This window comes from Anastrepha ludens, chromosome X (genome assembly GCF_028408465.1).
Source record: "Anastrepha ludens isolate Willacy chromosome X, idAnaLude1.1, whole genome shotgun sequence".
In the NCBI taxonomy this organism is placed as follows: domain Eukaryota; kingdom Metazoa; phylum Arthropoda; class Insecta; order Diptera; family Tephritidae; genus Anastrepha; species Anastrepha ludens.
The window spans coordinates 57,753,211-57,777,165 of NC_071503.1; the positions used below are offsets into that span (position 1 = coordinate 57,753,211).

Genomic DNA, 23,955 nt, shown 5'->3' on the forward strand with positions numbered 1-23,955 from the left:
TGATGTGTTTCAAAAATTCTTACAACAACGAATAATGAAAAGAATTCTTCTTCATTTCTTTAGTATTTTCACTGCAGAAGGTTATACCCTATGCCCAGATAGTACCGGAAATGTTTAAATAAAACCAGACAGAGTTAAATTTCAGGCAAATTTATTTTATCTCCTTCAAAATATGACTCGTCTGAAGCAACACACATGTGCCAAGGTTTAACCCAGTCCTCCAAGCACTCCTGGTAGGCCGACGAAAGAATGACCTTCAGCTCCTTCGTTGAATTCTCTTTGATCTCCTCTATCGACTGAAATCTCCTTCCACGAAGTGGTAACTTCAACTAGGGAAACAAAAAGAAGTCGTACGGGGCCATATCAGGTGAATACGGTGCTTTCACGATGGTACTTACTTGGTGTTTGATCAAATAATCCAGCACAATTTGGGCTCGATGCGATGGAGCGTTATCATCATGCAAAATCCAAGAATTGTTTGCCCACATTTCTGGCCGGCCAGGCATACACTAATGATCCGATGTCGCTAAAAAGTGACAGATGTGTGTATTAAAGTCCTACCAACATAAGAAAAAAATATAGACCATTTCCCGTGTGCGCGGTTCTTTTAAATTATCATAGGGTATAAAGTCAATATTATTTGAATAACTTCATTTTCTTGTATCGCACATCAGATATTTTTATTGTAAGAGATATGTACAAATCGATATTCAAACATTGACACCTGGTATCAGCCTTTACGAGTATATATGCAATGCAAAATATGTGTAAGTGCTTTGACTTATTTTAACTTCAATATTTTAACTTCCACATAACAATAAAGGCAGTATCAGGAACACATTTGAATATGTTTTGACATCGTTTTATTATTGTTGAATTGCCAATTATTTTAAATTTTTTTTGAGTTTGTAATAAATAAATAAATAAATAAAATAAAATAAATTTTCATTGAAAATGCATATACAAATAATTCTTTACTGTACTTAAAAAAAAAACAGAATTATGGCGGAAAAGTAATTAGCATAGAGGATTCAAGTACTCAGAATATTAATTTTATATTATTTGAAATTATCAGAATTGTGTTAAATGTTAAATGTATTAGCGTAGCCAAAGTTGAAGAGCTGAGTTATTTTTTAAGAGAAAAAAACACCCCGGATGGTGTAGCCGAAGTTTACCCGATGAGTATTATTTTTTAGAGCGCCGGAGCACAGTGTGACTTTTTCACTTTTAGGATGCCAAAATTAATAACAGACAAACCAATGGAGCAATTCATTTCAAATTTTGCAATGTGTTTGCAGATACCTAAATCTGATTGGAGAATAAAAATGGGCATGATACGCCCACTTTTTCTCCTTGCCCACATATAAGGTAAAATTTCACATAATCATATTTTCTACTTTAAAAGCATTTTCCAGTGCCAATTTAAATACAAATTGTTTAGATTTCTTAACTTTAGCTTAGAGGCTTATGACTAATATTTAAAAGATTTCATTCAGCCCCTGGGTACCTTTTTATACTACATTATACTGCTCAATGAAGGAGATAATCACAAATTGTTTCAATGATAAATATGTCACTAATCTTTATTTTATTAATAGTAAGCCAGTAAACAGTTTCTAAAGATTAAACATAACAAAACATAAACACTTATTCGAAATAAATTATTCATAATACTTCTTCCTGAGCCAGATGTAATTGCATCATCTTGAGGCAAAGTCCCGCGCTTGGTTTGCGATGGCTTACGCAAGCTGCAAATGTAGGGATCGGATAGAAGCCTGTGCAATAAATCCTCATTGGTTTGAGTTCGTGAACTTTTCATTGTATACCATTCGCGATAATTTCTGACATCTTTATTTCTCGATTCTTGCGCTTCTTCGGAAAGCTGACCAATAGGAACCATGCATGACGATATTATATGTCTTGAATGGAACAGTATTTTATGCAGACTGACTGCCATATTGTACCACTCATATTCCCTCAAATAAAGATCGCGTGTGTCTCTCACGTATACCTCAAAGGCCTCAGCATTTATCTGAATTCACACCCTAAGCAAGACAATATGGTGAAAAGCCTTTTTAAGAGACATAAGTTAACATAACAGTAACTTCTGCATTACTAAAAAAACGTCGTGATGTGTTTCCGTCATTTGTATTGCCAGATTTCTCTTTTGGCATATCAATTAAAAGCCCAGTTTCGTTTCTAAATCTGCTTTGAATGCTTTCCTTCTTCTGTTTCAGTTTTTCCTTATTTTCGGCGCCGCTTACACACCATGTCCTTAGTTCCAATCGATATGCAATGTGCAACATACACTCCATGCACCGTATCCATGAGTGAAGTGGTGAGAAGCCGAATCTTAGCATGTTTGCGTCAACTTTCCGTCCCGACAAAGCGCTAAAATTATTCATATCCTTTGCTGAAGCACCACATATATAACACGCTTGAGATAAGGTATATGCTGAAAGTGCATTACATACTTTACCGTCAATCATATACAAAATTAGTGTACTAGTAACTTTAAAGTTTAAATTTTCCATCTTAATTATTGTAGGAAGAAGATTAGAAATTTGGTCTTCCACAATCTTTACTTCTCTCACAATAGCATCTCGCGTTTCTTTTTCAAACAAAAATTTAATGGGACGGCAATATCTGGTTGATGATGGAACAGGGTTCCTCCATATAACAACTCTACGTTCATTAACTAGAGTATACATTTGGAGAAGTACGAGTGAAACAAAAACATGCTGCTATCAGATTGATTTTCTTTGCTGAACTTTTGCTTATACCGTTTTTGTTCCGAGCCATCGGAACCCCATTTGAAAGTCACGAAAACTTCTTGAGTACTGGGAATCGACAGCAGTACTTCTTTTTGTGCGTTACACAACCTTTTTATACTATGATCAATAAGCGCTTGCAACTCAATTTCGGCATACGTTTCGGTTACTGTGATTTTTTCTGGGTAACATAAAGCTTGGGACTTTTTTATGCAGTTATACGACGGATATAATTTGGGATTTATTTCTGCTGTATGCTGTCTATGCATATTATAGTCATGTGTTGAATCATATGCATCTATTATCAGCGCAAGTGCTTGGTCTGGCGATAAACTTTTGTTACGCTCTTTCGAAAGTTGAGATTTTTTCAACACAGTACCTCTTGACGGTGAAGACAAACACAGCTCTTTAAATAATATTGCGGAATTTCTCTTACCGTTTGATCTAAGTCCCATTTCTGCCGCCATTAACACTTGTTCGCTATTTGATACTGCTAAAAGACACTTTGCTTTTCTTTTCTTTGTGCGAAGAGAAGAATCGGAAAACGCCACATGTGGTCTACCTACATTGGATCTAATAAAGGATGAAGTTGATGGATCAACATCAAGACGGTATTTTCCAAAGTCTTCACTCTTGGAAAACCAACTATAATTACGGGCTAGAACACGGGCCTTAACTCGGCAAGACCCCTCCCACTTTGAAGAAAATTGGTAACATAGTTTTTTTATACGCTCTCCTAGCTTTTTAGTATCCACGTCTCTTCCGATCACCGCAAAAATTTTCCCTAACACCGCATCACGACGCGTTTCTTTTGAGCTCGTCAGCCAAATTTCAAAAAGTTCTTACCGAGGAATCGCCATGAAAACTTCTTTTAAAGCTGTGGTAGCAAATTGTAGCAAAATTTTATTCCACCATCTGAAACACAGAATCCTAAAGGTCGTTTCGCTGTTAAAGAATGGACGGAACTCGACGGACCAATATAAGTTTTTCTCAGTAAAATATCAAAAATAATATTAAGCTATGGCTGTTTTAGGGATATTTTACTGAGCGGATTTGTATCGATAGTAAAAACTTTATAATCCTCTTACTTACCCCTGAAGTACAAAATTGTAGAAATTTAATCAGCAAATACTCAATTTTATGAAATACATACTTATTCGTATTATATCTTTTGACAAACTTCACAGCGATGTTCGGATAATAAATAAAAATTATTCAATTGACGCACCGGCTTGCGTGTGTAAAGGGTTATCTTTCTTAAAACTATTGTTTTGATAAATTTTGAGTACATTGTCGTAAAATTTGGTCATTTTTACACAACATACCGAAAGAAAATCATTTTCGCAGAAATTTTTTTTTTTTAATTTTGGCATCCTAAAACGATAAAAAGTCACAGTGTGCGGAGGTCAACAATACGGAAAGGAGCTTTTAGTGAATATTCTGTGGTGGGCGCTACCACTGTTGCTTAGGTTTTCCAAATTCGAGTTTCTTTCCCTTTTTGTGAACAGGAAACCGGAGCGATAATTGGATTGCGGTTGTGCACAGTGTGGTGTTAGCTACTGACGGAGTTCATTTGCTATATCGGCACGCATTCTAAAATAGTGAGAGCCAAGACGTCTAAATCCAATCTGGATTGGAAGTAATGTCAAGTCTCACTCCATGCATACCATGCACATAATGTCCAGTAGATAACTTTGCATAATATCTGACAGTAAGTGTCATGTCATCACTCTGCAGCCCCTATTCACCAGATCATCTAGCAAGTCATTGACAAGTTTAACCCAGAGAACTGTGAGAAAGCATCGCCTTGCGTAGTGTCCCTACTCACCTGCTAGCCATATCACAAGGTGAAAACCTGTTCGCCGATTGATCCTCCCGAGAGATCTAAATTTACGCCCGGTGTTTCCGGGAATAGGATCTGCAATATATATTCCAGTCCGTTCTCCTTATCTTCCTGCAGTAGGCTCTTTTTGGCCGGGTTTTGGTTAAAGAGAACTGAGTATAACTTTGATCCCAAAAACAGTGAGCATTCAGTACCAACCAAATAAGTGCGTTCAGATCTTTCCTTTTGAGCAAATAGAGCCTTGATTTACCTCTCAAGCTGTGCGCTTTCAGCTTATGGCCTTTCAATGAAAACCCGAACTGCTTAGTCACGGCTACTCCAGCAGGACTATGCCAGCTCCACCTTGTTCAATGTGTAGTAGAGAATTGGCAGACGCTGTCTTAGAGTGCTAAAGATTTTCTCTTACCACCTTCAAGAACACATATTACTCTTTGTCCACGTTTCCCTGTTTCGGAGGGCCTGAGTTGTGAGGTCTCTTCGGCGGCTGCACGACCTCTCAAAGAAGCCGCGAAATCGAAGAGCGTGGCTAGGAGGGAGAGAAGAAAGCGGCGGGCAAGGCTCATGCGGGAGAAATCCTCATGTGGCTCTGCCGGCTCTTCTGCGTCTGTGTCTTCCAAAAGACCTTGATCAGCGGAAGTGACACCCACGGAAGCTACCGAATCCTCGGTACCCCCCAAGGTACGAGCGCGGTCTTGGCGCCAGTCAATGTGGCGGGAAAAAGTTCTGCTGAGCCACGTCCCTATCGGCGACAAAATATCCAGCACAGCTGTCTGCCCGGCGAAATCTTCGTCAGTGGAGGACCGGGAGCTGGACTTTCGCCCAAGCACATCCAAGGGTGCGGCCAAGCCATCCCATAGCGAGAAGGCTGCTGGCCCACGACCTGTGGCTGTGATTGGAAAACTGGGGCCTGACCATCAGCTGACGGATGCAGAAATCAAATACTGCTAAAGTCAACTGATGCGTCAGGTTATTGCCTCCGGTCCTGAAGCCAACGCGAAGGGCTATGAGACAAAGGACGGCACCATAAAGGTGACGTGCGCGTCTCTGGCAAACTTCGAGTGGATCAGGACCGCGGTCAATAACGTGCCCCCCATGGGGACCACTCGCTTCGCAGTCTACAGCGAGGAGAGTGTACCCCTCAGGAAGGCCATCTACCGAATTCCGCATCCAGACCTGTCTACTGCGCATTTCCTATCCTGTCTACGTGCTCAGAATACGGGCATCAACACGAGGCTTTGGCGAGTCCTCTCATGCACCAAGAGCAAAAACCGGGAAGGAAAGGAAGGGGCTGCTCTTGTGGTGCGAGTGGATGAGGCCAGTGTTGATGTCATGGGCTCCCGGTACGGGAACCGTCTGAGTCTCTTCTTTGGGACGGTCAGCTTCCATGTCTTTCCCAAATGATTGGCTCGGACGGTTCCTGTAGCTACCGTCCCTTGACGGTGACGCAGATTAACTTGCAGCATTCCAAAGCCGCTACTGCATTACTAAGTAGAAGGCTTACCCAGCTGCACACATTGCCCCACATAACAGCAGTGCAAGAGCCCTGGGTCTTTAGGGGCCGTCTCTGTGGCTTAAGTGCGCTGAAAGGGGCCACGTTATTATATGACAGGAGTTCGAGGACACCTAGGACCGGTCTTATAGTATCATCCCACCTCACTGTGATGGGTCTTGAGGAATTCTGTTGCCAAGACCTGGTAGCGGCTGAGGTGGGTTACAGAGGTAGACGCGGATGGTCGAAGTTAGTGATTGCATCTGCTTATTTTCCTTACGATGCTCTGGAAGGGCTGGTGGCCCGGGAAGGCCACTAGTCTCGTGAGGTTCTGTGAGCGGCGCAGTCTAGGCCTCATCCTATGTTGCGATGCTAATGCCCAGCATACAATCTGGGGCAGCAGCAAGTGCAATGGACGGGGCTCTCGACTATTCGAATTTATCGCGTCCTCCTGCCTAGACATACATAACAAGGGCTCACACCCAACGTTTATAACAGCTAGAAGGCAGGAGGTGATTGATCTAACCCTATCAAACTCAAAACTTGGGTGGTCAATCAAGAACTGGAGAGTCCTTGCGAAAATTCGTGCTCGGACCACAGGTACATTGAGTTTCAGAGTGGCGAGGAGGCACAAATGCCATTGCCCTCTAGAAACCCAAGAAAAACAGATTGGCAGAAGTTTAGGGAGGCGTTGCGGGACCTTGACGTTACGCCACCAAGACTTCGAAAAGAACAGGCCTTTGAGGCGGCTGCTGAGAAACTCAACGCTACCCTAACCGAATGTTTTGAGTCAGCCTGTCCAATTCGACCTCTCCCTAACCGGACTCCCGTTCCTTGGTGGAATCGACAGCTCCAGATGTTAGGGCGTGAGTCGAGAAAACTTCTAAACGGGCCCTCAAGACTAATCTTGCAGAGGACTGGGAGCGATACCGTGATGTTCAGAAGAACTACAAGAGGCTTATTCGGGAATCGAAAAGAGCGTCATATAGGGAATTCTGCAGCGGTATTGAATCTCTGAGTGACACGGCGAAATTGGTTAGGATCCTGAAAAGGGACCCAACTACAAAGCTGGGGTCACTTAGGAAATCTGATGGCTCCTTCACGGAGCGGAAAAGTGAGACACTCTGCTTGCTGATGGAATCTCACTTTCCTGGTAATCAGATAAGCGTCAGCCGGCAACAGCTCTTATTGATAGAGGCAGTTGTCAGAACTGTTACACCTTCTCGGCATGATTGGTTCGTTGCCAGATCTGTGGTGAATGAGGCCGCCATTCGATTTGCCATCAAATCTTTTGGCGGCTACAAGTCGCCCGAACCAGATAGAATATATCCTGCCATGCTGAAGGAAGGTGCAGAGTCCGTCACAGCAGCCCTGAAGAAAATCTTCTCGGCATGCCTGGCACTGGCTTACATACCACGCTCTTGGAGGATGGTGAGGGTCGCTTTCATCCCAAAGGTTGGAAAAGACGACTACACCAGCCCCAAAAGCTTTAGACCCATCAGCATGACCTCCTTCATGCTGAAAAGTCTCGAACGACTGGTGGAATTGCGCATAAGTCAGAAGTCGCTGAAGGCTCACCCTCTGTCTCCATTTCAGCATGCCTATGTGGAAAATCCTGCGAGTCGGCACTGCAAAACCTTGTTGTTAGGGTAGAGCTGGCCATCGATAGGAGGGACTACGCTATGGCCATCTTTTTAGACATAGAGGGGGCGTTTGATAATGCCACTTTTGTTAGTATGTGTAACTCTGCTAGTAGGCACAGCGTAGACCGGGTGCTAGTAAATTGGATTCGTTCGATGCTGGCCCAAAGAATCGTTTCGGTGCGAGCAGAGGAAGATCTGCTGGTGTCATCTGGGGTTAATAGAGGCTGCCCCCAAGGCGGTGTGCTATCTCCATCTGGTGCATGGTAATCGATCGTCTGCTCACCACCTGAAACGATTCGGGAGTCTACGCACAAGCATATGCGGACGATGTAGCTTGTTTGGTAACAGACCCTTCGCTTATGAACATCTGCAGGAAAGTGCAGAAAACTCTGGATCGGATTGACACTTGGTGCTGTGCGAATGGGCTATGCGCAAATCCCGCCAAGACTGGTATTGTCCTCTTTACCAGAAGGTGCCAGCTTGATGGACTCGTTCTGCCAAAGCTAAAAGGAGTCACAATCCAGCTATCCAAGGAAATTAAATATCTTGGAGTAATCCTCGATAGTAAGCTCCTATGGAAATCACACGTTGAAACAAAGGCATCCAAAGCACTGACAGCTTTCTGGCAGTGCAAAGGTGTCTTTGGGAAAACGTGGGGTCTCTCTTCTAGCAAGGTCCAATGGATCTACACGGGTATGACAAGACCCATTATCACCTATGCGTCAGTGGTCTGGATGAGTGGACTCCCTCTAGTGGGAGTCAGGAGGACCTTATCGAGACTACAACGAACTGTGGCCATTTGTTGCACCGGAGCTTTTCCGACTACTTCAGGCCCGGCATTAGATGCTCTAATTGGTTTACCACCACTTGATGCTTTCATCCAAGGAGAGGCCTTGAAGGCCATCTGCAGACTGAAACACAATGGGAACTGGTACGGCCCCTGTCCGGCATTGGAACACAGAGAAGGCATGCTCGACGATCCAACGATTCTCTTCATGCCCCTTGACTCCATGCCATCAAGAGTCGTGCTTGAAAAGAGATACAGTCTACACAGATTGCTCCACCGCTCATTTAGACTCAAATTATATATCAGTGAGATTTGAAAAGAGCCACGTAAACTTTTAACACGTTAAGACTAAATTCTCGCCCGCCCGTCCGATGTTCAGCTCGAGCAAAAGTATAAATATTTTTGCGAAACAAAGACACTTATTTTGGTGCATGGGAAGTTTGTGTTCAAAATGGCCGAAATTGCTCGCCAACCCCGCTCATCTCCCATATAACGTTACTTTTCAAAAAAGAAAAAAAAACACGTTGTATCCTCAAATTTGGTACAAATGTTGAGCGTAGAGAAAAAATACACCCTTTTTTCCACAAATACATTCTTTTGAAAACAGGGGGAAATATCGTGTAAATAATATATATAGTAAACTAGAGGTATTTTCATCAATTTAAAAAATCTTGTGAGATGAAACATATATGAAATATATATATAATATATATAATAAATATAATTGGCGCGTACACCCTTTTTGGATATTTTTATGAGGAGCTTTTTCATGGCAGAAATACTCTCGGAGGTTTGCCATTGCCTGCCGAGGGGCGACCGCTATTAGAAAAATGTTTTTCTCAATTTTGGTGTTTCACCGAGATTCGAACCAAAGTTCTCTCTGTGAATTCTGAATGGTAATCACGCACCAACCCATTCATCTACGGCGGCCGATGAAATAGCTTAAAATATTTTACCAAAAATCAGTGCAAAAAAGGAATAATCACATCCATGTATTTATGCACTTGTAAAGCAAAAAAAATTCATTTTTGTTAAAAAATAAATATGAATTTGTGTGAATCAAAATCTATTTCGGAATTATTCACCGCTACTTGGTGGCAAGCGTTCACGTTTTGTTCGTACTAGATTAAAGGTGATATCATTATTTCGTTTCATTACCATGTTTCGACAAATACATATGTATTACATAAGACACATGATCAATCGTGCTTGCCATTACCTACTTGTTATTTGTATAAAACTTTATAACATTTCACTTACAAAAGTAGGTGTTTTTAAAACGTTTCTAAAACTTTTCATATACAAAATAAAAAACAGTTGATATTTTTGGTTAAATTTTTTGTGAAAAAAAAACACGAGCGTCAAAAGGTTAATAAAGCTCGTACATATATGCACTGGTACATATATAGGGTTGTTCAATAGGTGCGCTTCAACTTTTTTCCGATAGGCCCTCCCTACGACGCAATATTTTTTATTTTTCGCTTGTCATTTGTAAACTTCATTAGTATACATTTCATCACGGAACGCTACACACTTGAGCAACAATTGCAAATCGTGCAAATTTTTTATGAAAATAATCGTTCTGTTGCTGCTACTTTAAGAGCATTACGGCCATTTTACGGTCCATTTAACAAGCCGTCCCATTTTGGGGTTATGTGAAGTCATTGGTCTACAGTAACAAGCCGGCGACGATTTGTGAGCTCAGAGCCAATATTGAACGCGAAATTGCTGGAATTTCGGCCGTTTTATGCAAAAGAGTGGTCGAAAATTGGGTTCAACGATTGGACTTCGTAAAACGTGCACGCGGTGGTCATGAAAAGAAATCGAATTTCATACTTAAATGTATATGTTCAAACTCGATAATAAAAAAAAAATTAGTTAAAAAAGTCAAACCGTTTGTGTTTTATTCAAAAAAGTTCAAAAGTTGAAGCGCTCTTACTGAAAAACCCTATATCTACTTACATAAAGTTCGATCCAGAGCAAATTCAGCTTTCATTACTTGTTTATATAAGATTTCTGTTTAGTGACAGCGCTCTGATACTTAATTTCAATTTTTAAACGATTTTCAATGGGTGTATCCAATTGCTTTTTTAAATTTCACAACTTGCAAATCGCACGTTTTTTACTCTACATATATACGATAAGCAAATCATGACTTATTTTTTGAATGCGACACTAACATGCTATACATATTGAAGTAAACGAGCGTATTGAAAATGTTTTACTCTAAATGCAAATTTAAGTATTTTTTTATTTTAATTTAACCCATATTACGTGTCACAGTGTTTGATTTAACGTTTTAATTCGATAAAACAAATCAATATGCCCTAAAAAGTTGAAAATGTGCGTATGCAATATGCCCTAAAATTCAAAACTATGCTTCATAAACTAACAAAATATGCAATATGGTATTTTAATTTGTTTATTAAATATTCATGTTTTAGGATACTTTTTCCTGAAATAATAATAATCAAAATAGCAAAGGCGTGTGTTGCGCCTACTGCCAACCATTCTGAAATCAATTTTTCCTTTTAAATAAGACAAACTTAATTAATTAACCCTTTGCGATAGGCGAATTTCTCTGAGGGTGGCACTAGTCGGAGCAAATCTAGCTTTCGGAGTTATTTAACTGACTCTTATATATAGCTCTGTACATTGAGAATAACTGCAGCAGCGAATAAACTGAAGCAAGCAGTTGTTTATCTTCAATGTACATTACTAACCGACCGACTAAATACCGTACTTTCCGCTTAAACTGCTAAGAGGTCACTAAAAATTTAGTACTATTGAAAAAAAAAATTAGACTATTACTCAACAAATGATAATGCAATTTTTGAGCCTTTAGACATAATGGAAAACATTGCCCTATCACTAAACATTTAGTGAATAATGATAATTAATTAATCGCTTCTGTGGAATCAGGTTTTAGAGACTGCTTTTAAATATTTTTGAAGTAATAATTAATTTAATAAATTTAATGACACTAAATGTTTAGTGGTAATGCAATTTTTTGATCACTTTTATACAAGTGAAGTAATAAGAGCAGTCCAAAATATCTGACACTGCCTTATTGGAACTGTGTACCCCTTAATTTTTCTAAGCGGGGTAAAGTGCACAATTATAAAAAATTTACTTTTTTTGACTATTAAAGGAGCAATTACTTGAATGTTTCTTGTAATACAAATAAGATTAAAAAAGTAAAATGTGTCTTAATTGTATCAATATTAAAGTTGAATGTAAACAAATTGAAAAAAAGGTATTTGTATTTGATTGAACTGTGCGTACTCACCAGTGTGTAATCGAGTGTGTTGTTGAACGTGAGAAAGCTGCTTAAATCTACGATCACAATATGAGCATTTGTACGGTTTTTCGCCCGTATGAACACGGATATGCTGCACCAATTGATGATTGCTGGAGAAGCTCTTCATACATTGTTGGCATTGATGCGGTTTACTTTCGGTGCCCATACTACCAGGAGCACCGATTCCGACTCGTGGTATTTGCTGTATCTGTTGCATAGCGCTTTTGTGCATGAAAAGCTGAAGCCCACAAGTGCACGGTGACGACGATGATGGCATATAGTTGTGGGAACATGAAAAATATTCAAAAATAAAACCAAAACACAAATGCAAACTCAAGTTAATTCATTAAAACATTCCAAGGTTACTCTTTGGTTTAAGGATTATTGCATTGGTAAACATGTGTGTGTAATTATTATGAATGTTGTGAAAAATCTGCAGTAAACCGAAAAAAAAGAAAACGTAAATTACATATATGTATTATACTTGTGTTAATTTTTGTCAACACAAATTATCAACCTCCAATGCTTCTTGTTTATGATTTTTTATTTATTGGTTATAGCGATAACACGACTAAGTTAGTTTGGATTTGTGTTTGAAGATGCCAAAACTAAAATAATTATATCGTACTGTTGAAGACCGAAGTTATAAACTTCAGCTTAAGATGGCTCATTATCTCGGTTGCCAAGTATCTACTATGCGTTGATTTATATATGGAATTGAGTCACCATTAAAACACGCTATCTTATAGGAACAATCATGTTTGTAAAAAAATTTGGATTTACTATCGCGTAAGATCATTCCTAAAGGAACTGAATACCACCGGACTCATCGATGCAACCGACACTGCATTTACTTCGAAGTCTGTTGTATTAAAAATAGGGAAGAAATTCGATTTCATCTTTTATAAGATTTTAAATCCTATGGTAGGTGTGACCAAACATTTGTGTCACAAGTTCGAAACACGACACTTAGGATTTACCATAAGGAATTGAATAGACTACAATTAGGCAATTCCATTTAAAAATATAAAAAATCTAATATGAAATAAGCCACCAACAAAACGGGAGTTTTTTATTATTGTAAGCTGTTTTGTTTGCATTTACTAACTTGTTTTTCATATACTGTACCTATATATGCTCACGTTATTCGGTAATACTGTGACCCAAAATGGATGTTTTTGTATCTCAGTATTTGATGAAATCATATGTAAATGACAGCTTTTACTACCCATAACAAAATCACAAAATAATTTTTTCGGCCTATATATCTAATTTTTTTTCTATACGTATTAGTCCAGTCATTTGGTAAAAAAAAGGGAGTTACCTGGAAAGTTTTTCGGGAGTTTGCAAACTAGGTAATTTTTATAGATTTTGGCATGCTCTTTTCGAATTTCAACTTTGCCACCTCGTATCTACGACGCTAGCGCCGCCATAGTGAAAAAATGGCGCCTAAAGACAGTTTTTTTACAATATCTCCATTCCGACGCATTTTATGAGAAAAACATATGTAAACAAAATTAAACAAGATATAATTTCCTACATTTTATGTTACTACGATTTTATAGAATCTATAGTTTTTCGCGTACGAGCGCCACAAAGTAATATTCACCTAAAGCACCACGTTTTTTCGTAGTTTCTGTCGGTAGAACTGAAGAGAAGTATCTAGTTTAGACTGAGTCATCAGTATACGTCTATCGTTTTACAGTGTAGTTTGTGTTTTTAGAGTAATGGCTTCTGATGAAAGAAATTGTTTTATTTGTGATAATCCATTATTAGAAAATGGAATAAAAATTATCCAGTTTCAAAACTTCCGCAAAACTTTCCAGGTCAAACTACCAGATGTATGGACTATATTTATAGTTGCTGTTTTTGAACTACCCTGCAAAATTTGTTTAAATAATGTCCTTGATGATTATGTCTAAATGATGTTAGAAATGTCATGTAATTATTTTGTTCACGTTTTCTCATGATAATCCTATTTTTTGTAATAAAAAAATTAAACGACCTTTAAAACTTACTTACTTAGCTGGCAACTACAACCGATAGTCGGTCTTGGCCGCTACCAAAATGTTGCGCCAATCGCCTCTGCATTGCGCGCGTTGACGCCAGTTAGAAACACCAAGGGCGGTCAGGTCGTTGTCGACTTGGTCTTTCCAACGTAGATGAGGACGTTCTATTTTGCGAGTTTCACCAGGGCATTTTGAACAGAGCACCTTCTTTGCTGGAGCGTTATTGTCCATTCGCTCAACGTGACCTAGCCAGCGCAGTCGCTGAATTCTAATGCGCTTTGCAACGTCGACGTCGGCATACAGCTCGTGGTCTCATCGATTTGGATTTGGCGTAATGTGAAAATCTGGTCGATGGTAGATTTACCAGGCCTGAAATCACACTGATAAAGCCCCATCAGTTTGTTGACGAGGGGTTTCAGCCTTCCACAAAGTACGCTTGATAGGACCTGGTGTGTGATACTGAGGAGGCTTATCCCACTGTAGTTGGCGCAGTTTGTAGGGCCCCCTTTCTTGTGGATTGGTCAGAGAAAGCTGAGAAGCCAGTCGCTGGGCATGCTTTCATCCGACCATATTTTGCCTATGAGTATTTGCATGCTTTTCGTTATCGAATATCTTTATTTTGCAAAACGGAGGTCACTTGTAACAAACGCTATGATCAACGAGTCTATGACAAGTAACGAGTCTTAAGATCTAGTTACAGTGAAAACTTAGCAACTAAGTCTTAAGGTCTAGTAAGCGCATGCATACTCTGCTAAAGGCCTGTTCATGTGCACGCTCATGCCCACAACTACTGTTTATCTTACAAGATTGAAAATTCTTTTGGGATTTTGTTATGGAAAGTGCAATAAGTCATTTATTTTTGATATCATCAAATGCGTAGAATCTTGATGTACCGTATAATTAATAATAATTTGAAATTTTTAAAAAGTAAATAATGCAAAAAAGCGCAACTATTTATCAATGACTCTTATTGCTTTATTCTATGATATTTTTGCCTGAGCGTGAATTTCTGGTATTTTCCGAATTTCTGCGATAATTTTCTAATTTTGTCGTGACATTAGGAGTTTTGTTCGCTATAAAATTATTGCAATTAAGAAGCAAAATCAATTATTGGTCGTATAGCATAAGAAGCATGTTAATAGAAGCAATTATTTTTTGTTTAGTTAATTTAGCTATACACTATGGTAGCTAAACATTTTCACACTGTCACAAGGTATTTTACCAAAAGAAACTACAAAAATAAAACAAAATAAAGTGTGCATAATTGCCCAAAGATTTATTGGTTTCTATGTTTTTATTTATTCATGAAACAAGCTTTTATGAAAATGAAAACAAGAAGCGTGAACAATTTTTTGACAGTCACTTTTGGCGAAAAAAGGAGTTTTTTTAATAGGTCTATTTATAAGTTCGTGCGATTTTACAACAGATGGCGTAACTTGATTATTATTCCATCGATCCACATTTCCAAACATTCATTGGAGAGCTACTGTCGTAAGGCACAAACGTCAGTATAAGTTTTTTATTTGAAGCGTAAACAACAATATTTTTACCACACTTGAAAATGTCGAATTTCGTGCCAAATAATGTGTTTTTGCGGGGAATTCTTCTTCATTATTTTAATATGAAGAAAAAAGCAGCCGAAAGTCATCGTATCTTGGTGGAAGTTTATGGTGAGCATGCTCTATCTGAGCGAACGTGCCAGAAGTGGTTTGCACGCTTTAAAAGTGGTGATTTTGGCTTGGAAGACGAAGAACGCGAGGGTGCGCCGCCAAAGTTCATGGATACCGAATTGGAGGAATTGCTCGATCAAGATCCGGCTCAAACGCAAGAAGAGGTTGCAAAAACTTTGGGAGTTGATCAATCAACCATTTCCAAACGTTTAAAAGCCATGGGAATGATCCGAAAGGTAGGCCATTGGGTGCCGTATGAATTGAAGCCAAGAGACGTTGAACGCCGTTTTATGGCATGCGAACAACTGCTTCAACGGCACAAAAGAAAGGGTTTTTTGCATCGAATTGTGACTGGCGATGAAAAGTGGGTCCATTACGACAATCCAAAACGTCGGGCAACGTATGGATACCCTGGCCATGCTTCAACATCGACGTCGGCGCAGAATATTCATGGCCTGAAGGTTATGCTGTGTATCTGGTGGGACCAGCTGGGTGTTGTGTATTATGAGCTACTGAAACCGAATGAAACGATTACGGGGGATGTCTACCGACGACAATTGATGCGTTTGAGCCGAGCACTGCGAGAAAAACGGCCGCAATACGCCGATAGACACGACAAAGTTATTTTGCAACATGACAATGCTCGGCCACATGTTGCACAAGTGGTCAAAACATACTTAGAAACGCTCAAATGGGATGTCCTACCCCACCCGCCGTATAGTCCAGACCTTGCGCCATCCGATTACTATCTCTTCCGATCGATGCAACATGGCCTGGCTGACCAGCACTTCCGTAATTACGATGAAGTCAAAAAATGGATCGATTCGTGGATTGCGGCAAAACCGACCGAATTTTTCACAAAGGGAATCCGTGAATTGCCAGAAAGATGGGAAAAAGTAGTAGTAAGCGATGGACAATATTTTGAATATTAAATTTGTAACCATTTTACGTCAATAAAGTTTCAAATTTCGAAAAAAAACCGCACGAACTTATTCATAGTCCTATTATTTTATGAAATTATTTATTGGGAAGTACGATATTATTTTTTAAAACATATTTTGTTGGTTTTTTGGTTTGAATATCAAAGAATAAAGTTATAAAAAAATATATATAGTACACGAATACAATACATGAATAAAAGATGAGTTTTACGTTATACTTACATCTTACATATTTCATACAAGTCAGGTTTTGTTTTGCATTTTAAAAATAATTGGACAGCATATTTTTAATAAACGAATGCTGTTCGAATTTAGCAGTGTTGACATCTAATTGATCTAGTGCTTCATTAAATGGTTTGCTTATAACGATTGTCTAGTTTCTGTTTCCAATTGACTCTGGTGATATCTCAAATGTTGGATTATTTGCATACGTATCAAACGTTGGTCATGCAATGTTCATTATCCAATCTTTATAATATACTTTTTTAAACACAAGGTGTTCGTGCTATGAAAGCGGCAACTGTGCACAATCGCACCCACGGACAGTGGGGATTTTCTGACACATCGCGCAATTTTCGAAGAAAATCATCTTCAGCGATGAGGCACATTTTCACCTCAGTGGATTCGTCAATGAGCAGAATTGCCGCATTTTGGCGAATGATAATCCAAGAGTGATTGCCGAAAAACCAATGCACCCACAAAGAGTGATTGTTTGGTGCGGTTTATGGTCCGGCGGCATCATTGGGCCGTATTTTTTCCAAAAGAGGCCGGTCAGGCAGTTACTGTGAATAGTGTTCGCTATCGTGAGATGATAACGAACTTTTCATGGCCTGAAATGGAAGATATGAATGTGGACGATATGTGGTTTCAACAGGATGGTGCCACTTGTCACACAGCTAACAAAACAATGGCTCTTTTCCGCGAAAAATTTGACGGCCGAATAATCTCACGTCGCGGCGATGTCAATTGGCCGCCAAGATCATGTGATTTGACACCGCTGGACTTCTTTCTATGGGGTTATTTGAAGAAAAGGTGTACGTCGATAAGCCAGCAACAATTCAAGAGCTAAAGGATGAGATAATTCGGCACATTAACGGCATAGAACCTCAATTATGCCTCAGCGTCATCGAAAATTTGGACCATCGGATGGAGGTGTGCCGCCGAGGCCGCGGCGGCTATTTGGCCGATACTTTTTCTACACGTAATTGAACCATATCAATATTATCATAATAAAGAGAAATGATAATATTTTTTTTTAAAAATGGCCCTTGAAACTTAACCACCCTTTATTTCCAAGCGCTCCAAAAGTTTCCGCATGAAGCAAAATCCAGATTCTTTTGTTCTTAAATTTTGACCTTTTTCTTTGCCGTTTTGAAAAAATTTTCCGAAAATGCAAAAATAGGAAAAACATTTTTATTTTTAAACGATTTTAGAGCACACATTAGAAATCTCATAAAAAAATATACCAGCTTCGTACATTTTGATTTGGAAATGAAAATGAAAATCAAATTATAGACAAATCAGCCGAGACAGCTAATCTAGGAAGCATATAGTATAATGTATGTTTACGACATTTATGTTTCATATATTCAAATCATGTCATTATACTCGAAAACTATTTACAAATCGTAAAAATTGTTATTATACGATTAAGCGATGCTCTTGCGACTCCATCATATAAAAAAAAAATTACCGCTTCGTGATGTTTGCATCATTGGATAATGCATTTAGCAAAGTTTACATGGGCCGAAAGTTACCGCCAATGCGAGACATATTATATCCAAATATTTGACTTTCCAGTAAGACGGTGCAACATCCGCTGTAAGGGGTGAAACCATTATTATTGAAACGAACTTTTAGCAGACATAGCGCAGCGGATAAAGATCCTGCGGGTTATGTCGTCACGTTCCGACGTGACGGTCTACCTGAGTCACTTAGCAAAGTCGTTTAATAGTTAGTATTTAAAAGTTAATACTCACTCCTTTTAAAATTATAAGTATATTCAGTTCTATTTCACTGAAATCCCGCCAAAAAAAAACCTCTTACAGTAACCTGAGGGGAAATGGCTGGGATCTAAAAACCTCGATATCCTTCTGGTAATTGGAGGATCGGAGACAGACTCCTACCCGACTTTTTCAATCAATTTTAATACTTATTGGGCTGTTAAAATTTAAAGTTGTACAACTTCAATATGAAATTTTGCTAATCTAAATTATAGCTGTCTCATAAATTTAAAATTGATTAGTGATTAGTGATTAGTCGGCTTCTTTGAAATCCGATTTTACAATTTGAGTATATATTTTTGTGACAAATACGAATTTAATTTTTTTCGCCGACAAGTATTTTCGTTTAGGCATTTTTTTATCTTCTTAATAAATCTAAAGAAATCACTACTGCAGTTTTTTATTTAGGTTTATGGAGAGATAAACATAGCTGCTCTCTAAATAATTACAAGCAAAAAAAAAAATAGTTTACACATTTTATTGATTATTGATTGAAAATAAGAACAATTTCGTTCTCGTACAAACGAATATGCCCGATGTATGTATATGCGATAATGAAGACTTCCCCCATTATTACAACAATAACAAATACAATACGACTTTAACGACTATATAGTGGTTTTTTTAATCATATTTTATTTTGGCAGTAGTAGCTCTCTCGCGCTGAAAATCCTGACGGAAAGTAAATATCACATCTCCGCATTATGGAATGAATCGCTGTATGCGGAAAAATTGCAATCTTCTTTCCAAAGTCGATGCTGTGCAGCTCAAACAATACGCTTATCGAAAAACCATCATTCTTGATGAAGTGCATTTTCATTTCGGCAGCTATGTTAAAAACATTAAAACTAGCGCATCTTGGGATCGGAAAACATACTCCCGTCGAGACACCAATACATCCTCAGACTGTCACAGCGAAGACATCATTGGCCCATTTTTCATCAACAATACTGCTAGAAATTCTATTATATTTCGGCCAACCGTAAGGGCCATGGAGGCATGATAAAAAATTTTTTGTAGACGGGAATTTAAGACATGGTCTAAGTGAACTTTATGCCACAATCGAATTTTTGACTCATGGCAAATATCGAGCACATCATTAGTGAGATAGAACCATAAACCATAAGCATGGTCTTGGAAAACTGAGTTAATAAGATGCGCTACTGCGAAGTTATCCAGGGCAGCCTCATAAATGAAATCGTGTTGCATAAATAACAGGAGCATTTTCTCTAAAACATTTTTTTATTTAAAAGAGTTTTTTCATGTTAGAAATATACTCTAATGCTTGCCAATGCCCGCTAAGGGCGATCTTTCGAAAAGAGGCTGTTATGTTTACAATCAATCGCACTGAATTACACCTAATTCTCTTTTTACATGATGATATGTTCCCAAAAAATCGTTTTTATATGGTAGATATGTTCCCAAATTTGTTCAAAAAGAGAATTAGGTGAAAAAAATATTACAAATTTTTTTTTTTAGAGTTCACTTAAGAATTTATTTCGCGCTTTTACATTGTAATTCATTAAATATATTATAAGAAATAAAGTATTAAACGGCAAGAGCAAAATCTACTGAGTCTCAGAGACTTTTCCTGAGACTAATTTAAGCGCTTCGTACATGCGTCGAAAAATTTCACTAAATTTTTTGTTCTATGAGGTTAAAGAAAAATTCTTAAAATATTGAAAATCGTGTACACAATTTTTTTTAACTCATGTTAAATCAAATTCATTCAAAAAAGAATTGAATAATCTTGCAGCTTTGGCACATAAATAGAAGCATACTTGTGTGTTAGTTCGTACATTTATTATATAATATATTGCATCATTGAGTTAGTAATAGCATAGTCACAATCTCGAACAAAAATTATTTTGTATGGGGGGTGCCACTGAAACCTGTTGCGTGACTCATATTTGCGAAGTATGAGAATAATTCGGCATCATGTGGAATGATCAGGACATTGAAAAATTTGGCATGCTGTGGTGCAAATACAGGAATTGTTTTAGAAGTCAGTTGATGTGTGAATTCGATATATACGTTTGTTGCAATCTTGGAGAAGCGCTTTTGACTGCGATGTTTTATTGCTTCACTGAATTACTCTATGATTGCTTTTAAAAGATCCTTAGTTGATTGGCACCAGGTTCAAATCCTGAGACCGGCATCTCTGTATATATCCACTTTTAATTTTTTATTTTAATTTTATGTTCGTGATAATTATTATTTTTTAAATCTTCTTAAAAATATGTAACGTTTATATAATGTTATTATATATTCAAATATACGCTTTTATGTAGATAACATACATACACATTAAGGTGGATCCAAAACTGTATGGAGTTTTTTGAAATTTTTATTTCAGCCTATGCGGGAAAGTTGCCCCATTTAAAGACAATCAAATGTTTATATGGAGTCATGTCAAAATTTTGAGCGCAAATACTACCACACGTCCTTCAAAATTCTTTCAAATGAGTAAAATTCTGACATAGTTGCAAAGAACTTCGATTGTGCTCATATTACAAAAAAAAATTGTATACCAACCTTGTTAAGCTATTTATGTGTGAAAAACTCTACAAACGAAATGTTTGTCTATTTTCAATATTTAGCGAAATATATTGAAAAATATGAAAATTCAACTGCCATTTAATACCAAGAACCTTCATATCATTGTCAAGAAATCAATAACAATTCCTACATATTTATCAAAAAAGGTATAAGTGTAACAAAATATAGCATTTCAAACATTTCTTTTATTCAAATTCATTTCAAATTGTATCAAATTTCATTTTTAAGCATTAAAATTAAAATTAATCTTTACAAAGACTGTAATATTTTATAGAGTTAAATATTGGCATGGCTTTACGAGATTCCAATCGCACTCTAATAAATTAACCCACTTCTGGGAAATCCTCCCGTCGAGCAATCGACGGCTCGGGCATCGGATGTGCAGGCCCGAACCCCACACTCCCCTATGACCGGAACTGACACCCAGGGTTCCGGAGGAAGCGAACTACTAGTGGTGAAACATGGCACATTGGCTATGCCAATGGAGAGCCGAGTGAGTGTGAGTGATACACCGCCGTCGAAACGATCTGAAGCAACTGAACAAGTTGTGGAGGATGTGGAGATGGCGGACAATCTCTCAGTAGACTCAGACGGATCTCTGGTACCGAGTAAGTCTTTGACAACGGTTAAACCTGGTGCGAATCAGGTAAGTACCGGTAAAAAGACCGAAGTTATTGGAGATTCGAACGCAGGTGTTGGTCTAACCGCAAGGCAGATCAAACGAAGGAGACAGAAGGCGAGGCAAGCCGAAGCACTAGCTAAGGCAAGGACTCAAGCTCCGTCAACTTCGACACCTGTAACGGAAACGGGAAAGCGTGGCAGAACAGAGGATTCCTCTGTAGCGCTGCGCTCTTCCGGAAACGAAACGGGGTCTGTGCCAACGACCGGGAAGAGGAGAAAGGCAAAGAAGAGGAAAGTCGAGAGACGGAATTCGGAAATGCCTGCATCCTCGACCCAATCCAAGGCAGACAAACCTTTGCCTGACAAGGCAGAGGCTAAGGGACCTCAAATGTCGAATGACACTCTTCCGTCAACGTCTGGCGAATCATTCGCGAGAATGGCAGCAAAGGCAATGACGGTGGAGATACATACCGACAAACAAGATGGTCTACTGTCCAAAGGGCAACAAGACTATCTTGACAGCTATCTTTGGAAAGCTATCGGTAAGTCGAAAGACGCGCCGACGTTCGAGGGGAAAAGCGTGGTAGACGGCATCGTAAAGGTGCACTGTTCCAATGCTTTTTCCCGAGAATGGCTAGAAAAAGTTATAGCAAAGATTCCAGCCTGCGAAAACAGCAAGTTTATTCTTGTTGAGAGTAGCAAAGAAAGGCTGGTACGAGCGAGTGTCTGGATTCCGGGTCCTTCCTGTAATTCAGCAGAACTCCTCAAACGCATCCGTGTTCAGAATAAGGATCTTGACACGACTCTCTGGAGAGTATACTCGTGCACCAGGCAGAAATCCGCTACCACTTCGGAGGCGGGTTCCCACCTGGTACTGGGTATCGATCTTGGGTCCCTCAAGGTGCTTAAGTCGAAGTACGGTTGCCGTCCTCACCTACATCTGGGGCGGATCCAGTTCCGCGTCCAGGATAAGGTGGAGGACAAAGCGTAAATATACTCAGTCTCATGACTGAAGTAATATTTACACAGATTAATCTGCAGCATAGCAAAGCGTCTACGGCTCTCTTGTGCCGTAGGCATGCAAAACTGCAAACAAACCCACACATAATACTTATACAAGAACCATGGGTATGTCACAAGCGTATCTGTGGTCTAAGTGCTATGTCGTGGGGACAAATACTTCATTGTGAAGGGAATGTGAGACCGCGAGCATGTATTATCATGCCGAGGTTGATCGAACACACGATGTTAAAAGAGCTATGCTCTGGAGATATCGTTGCTGCAAAAATAAAGTACTGAAAAAGTGGGAACAGTGTCGAAGCTATCATAGTTTCGGCCTACCTACCCTATGACTCTGTACAGCCACCTCCTTCGAGGGAGCTAAGAGAAGTGGTCAAGTAGGCAGAATCCAATAATCTGGGGCTAATAGTGGGATGTGACGCAAATTCACAGAACATTGTGTGGGGAAGCAGCAAATGCAACCCCAGAGGTCTCAAGTTACTGGATTTTATCCTGTCATCCGATTTGGTCATCCAAAACACTGGTAACAAACCAACTTTTGTGACCAGAAGGAGACAAGAGGTGATTGATTTAACACTTACCAATAGGTCAGTTGGAAATCAAATCAACCGATGGCGAGTTTTGGAAGAGGACTCTCTTTCTGATCATCGTCTTATCGAATTCCGACTGGGAATTGACACAATATCAATACCTTCCGGTAGGAATCCTCGAAATGTGGACTGGGACAGGTATGGTGAGTTTGTAACAGAGCGATTACCAAACCTGAAAAAACTCAAATCAGCAGAAATGATTGAAGATGCTACTAAGAAATTAGAAGGTACTTTAATCAATTGCTTTGAGGAACTGTGTCCACTCAGGCAAAGCAGACAGGGGAAAGCGGTTCCTTGGTGGAACCCTGAACTGTCGAAGCTTCGTGTACGGTCCAGGAAACTTCTTAATAAGGCCTTGAAGACCAAAACAGAAGAGGACTGGGCCAATCATCGACTTACACAGAGAGAATATAAGAAAAAAGTACGGCAAGCCAAACTTGAATCCTATAGAAATTTCTGCAGTAACGTCGAAGAAATGAGGGAAACAGCGAGACTTTGTAAGGTCCTTCATTTAGACCGCTCAGTAAGGCTGGATTCCATTCGAAAACCTGATGGTTCATACACCATTTCCAAATCGGAAACGTTTAATGCTCTACTCGAAACCCATTTTCCGGGTAGTAGAACTCTCTCTGAAGCTGAGAGTGGCATGAACAATGACGGTGGCAACGGTGGAACCTCTAGGTACAGCTGGTATATTGCTAGTCGGAT

The 23,955-nt window shown here is 39.1% G+C and overlaps 1 protein-coding gene across 1 annotated transcript; it reads right to left on the reverse strand.

Annotated features, from left to right (window-relative positions):
• Window positions 1-404: 404 nt before the first annotated feature.
• On the reverse strand, window positions 405-12,064 carry LOC128869685 (zinc finger protein 362-like). Its single transcript, XM_054112292.1, has 2 exons — window positions 11,823-12,064; window positions 405-526 (listed from the first exon to the last, which is right to left on the reverse strand). The coding sequence occupies exons 1-2, from the start codon at window positions 12,049-12,051 to the stop codon at window positions 510-512; spliced, it is 246 nt and encodes an 81-aa protein (XP_053968267.1). The 5' UTR covers window positions 12,052-12,064; the 3' UTR covers window positions 405-509.
• Window positions 12,065-23,955: the final 11,891 nt, after the last annotated feature.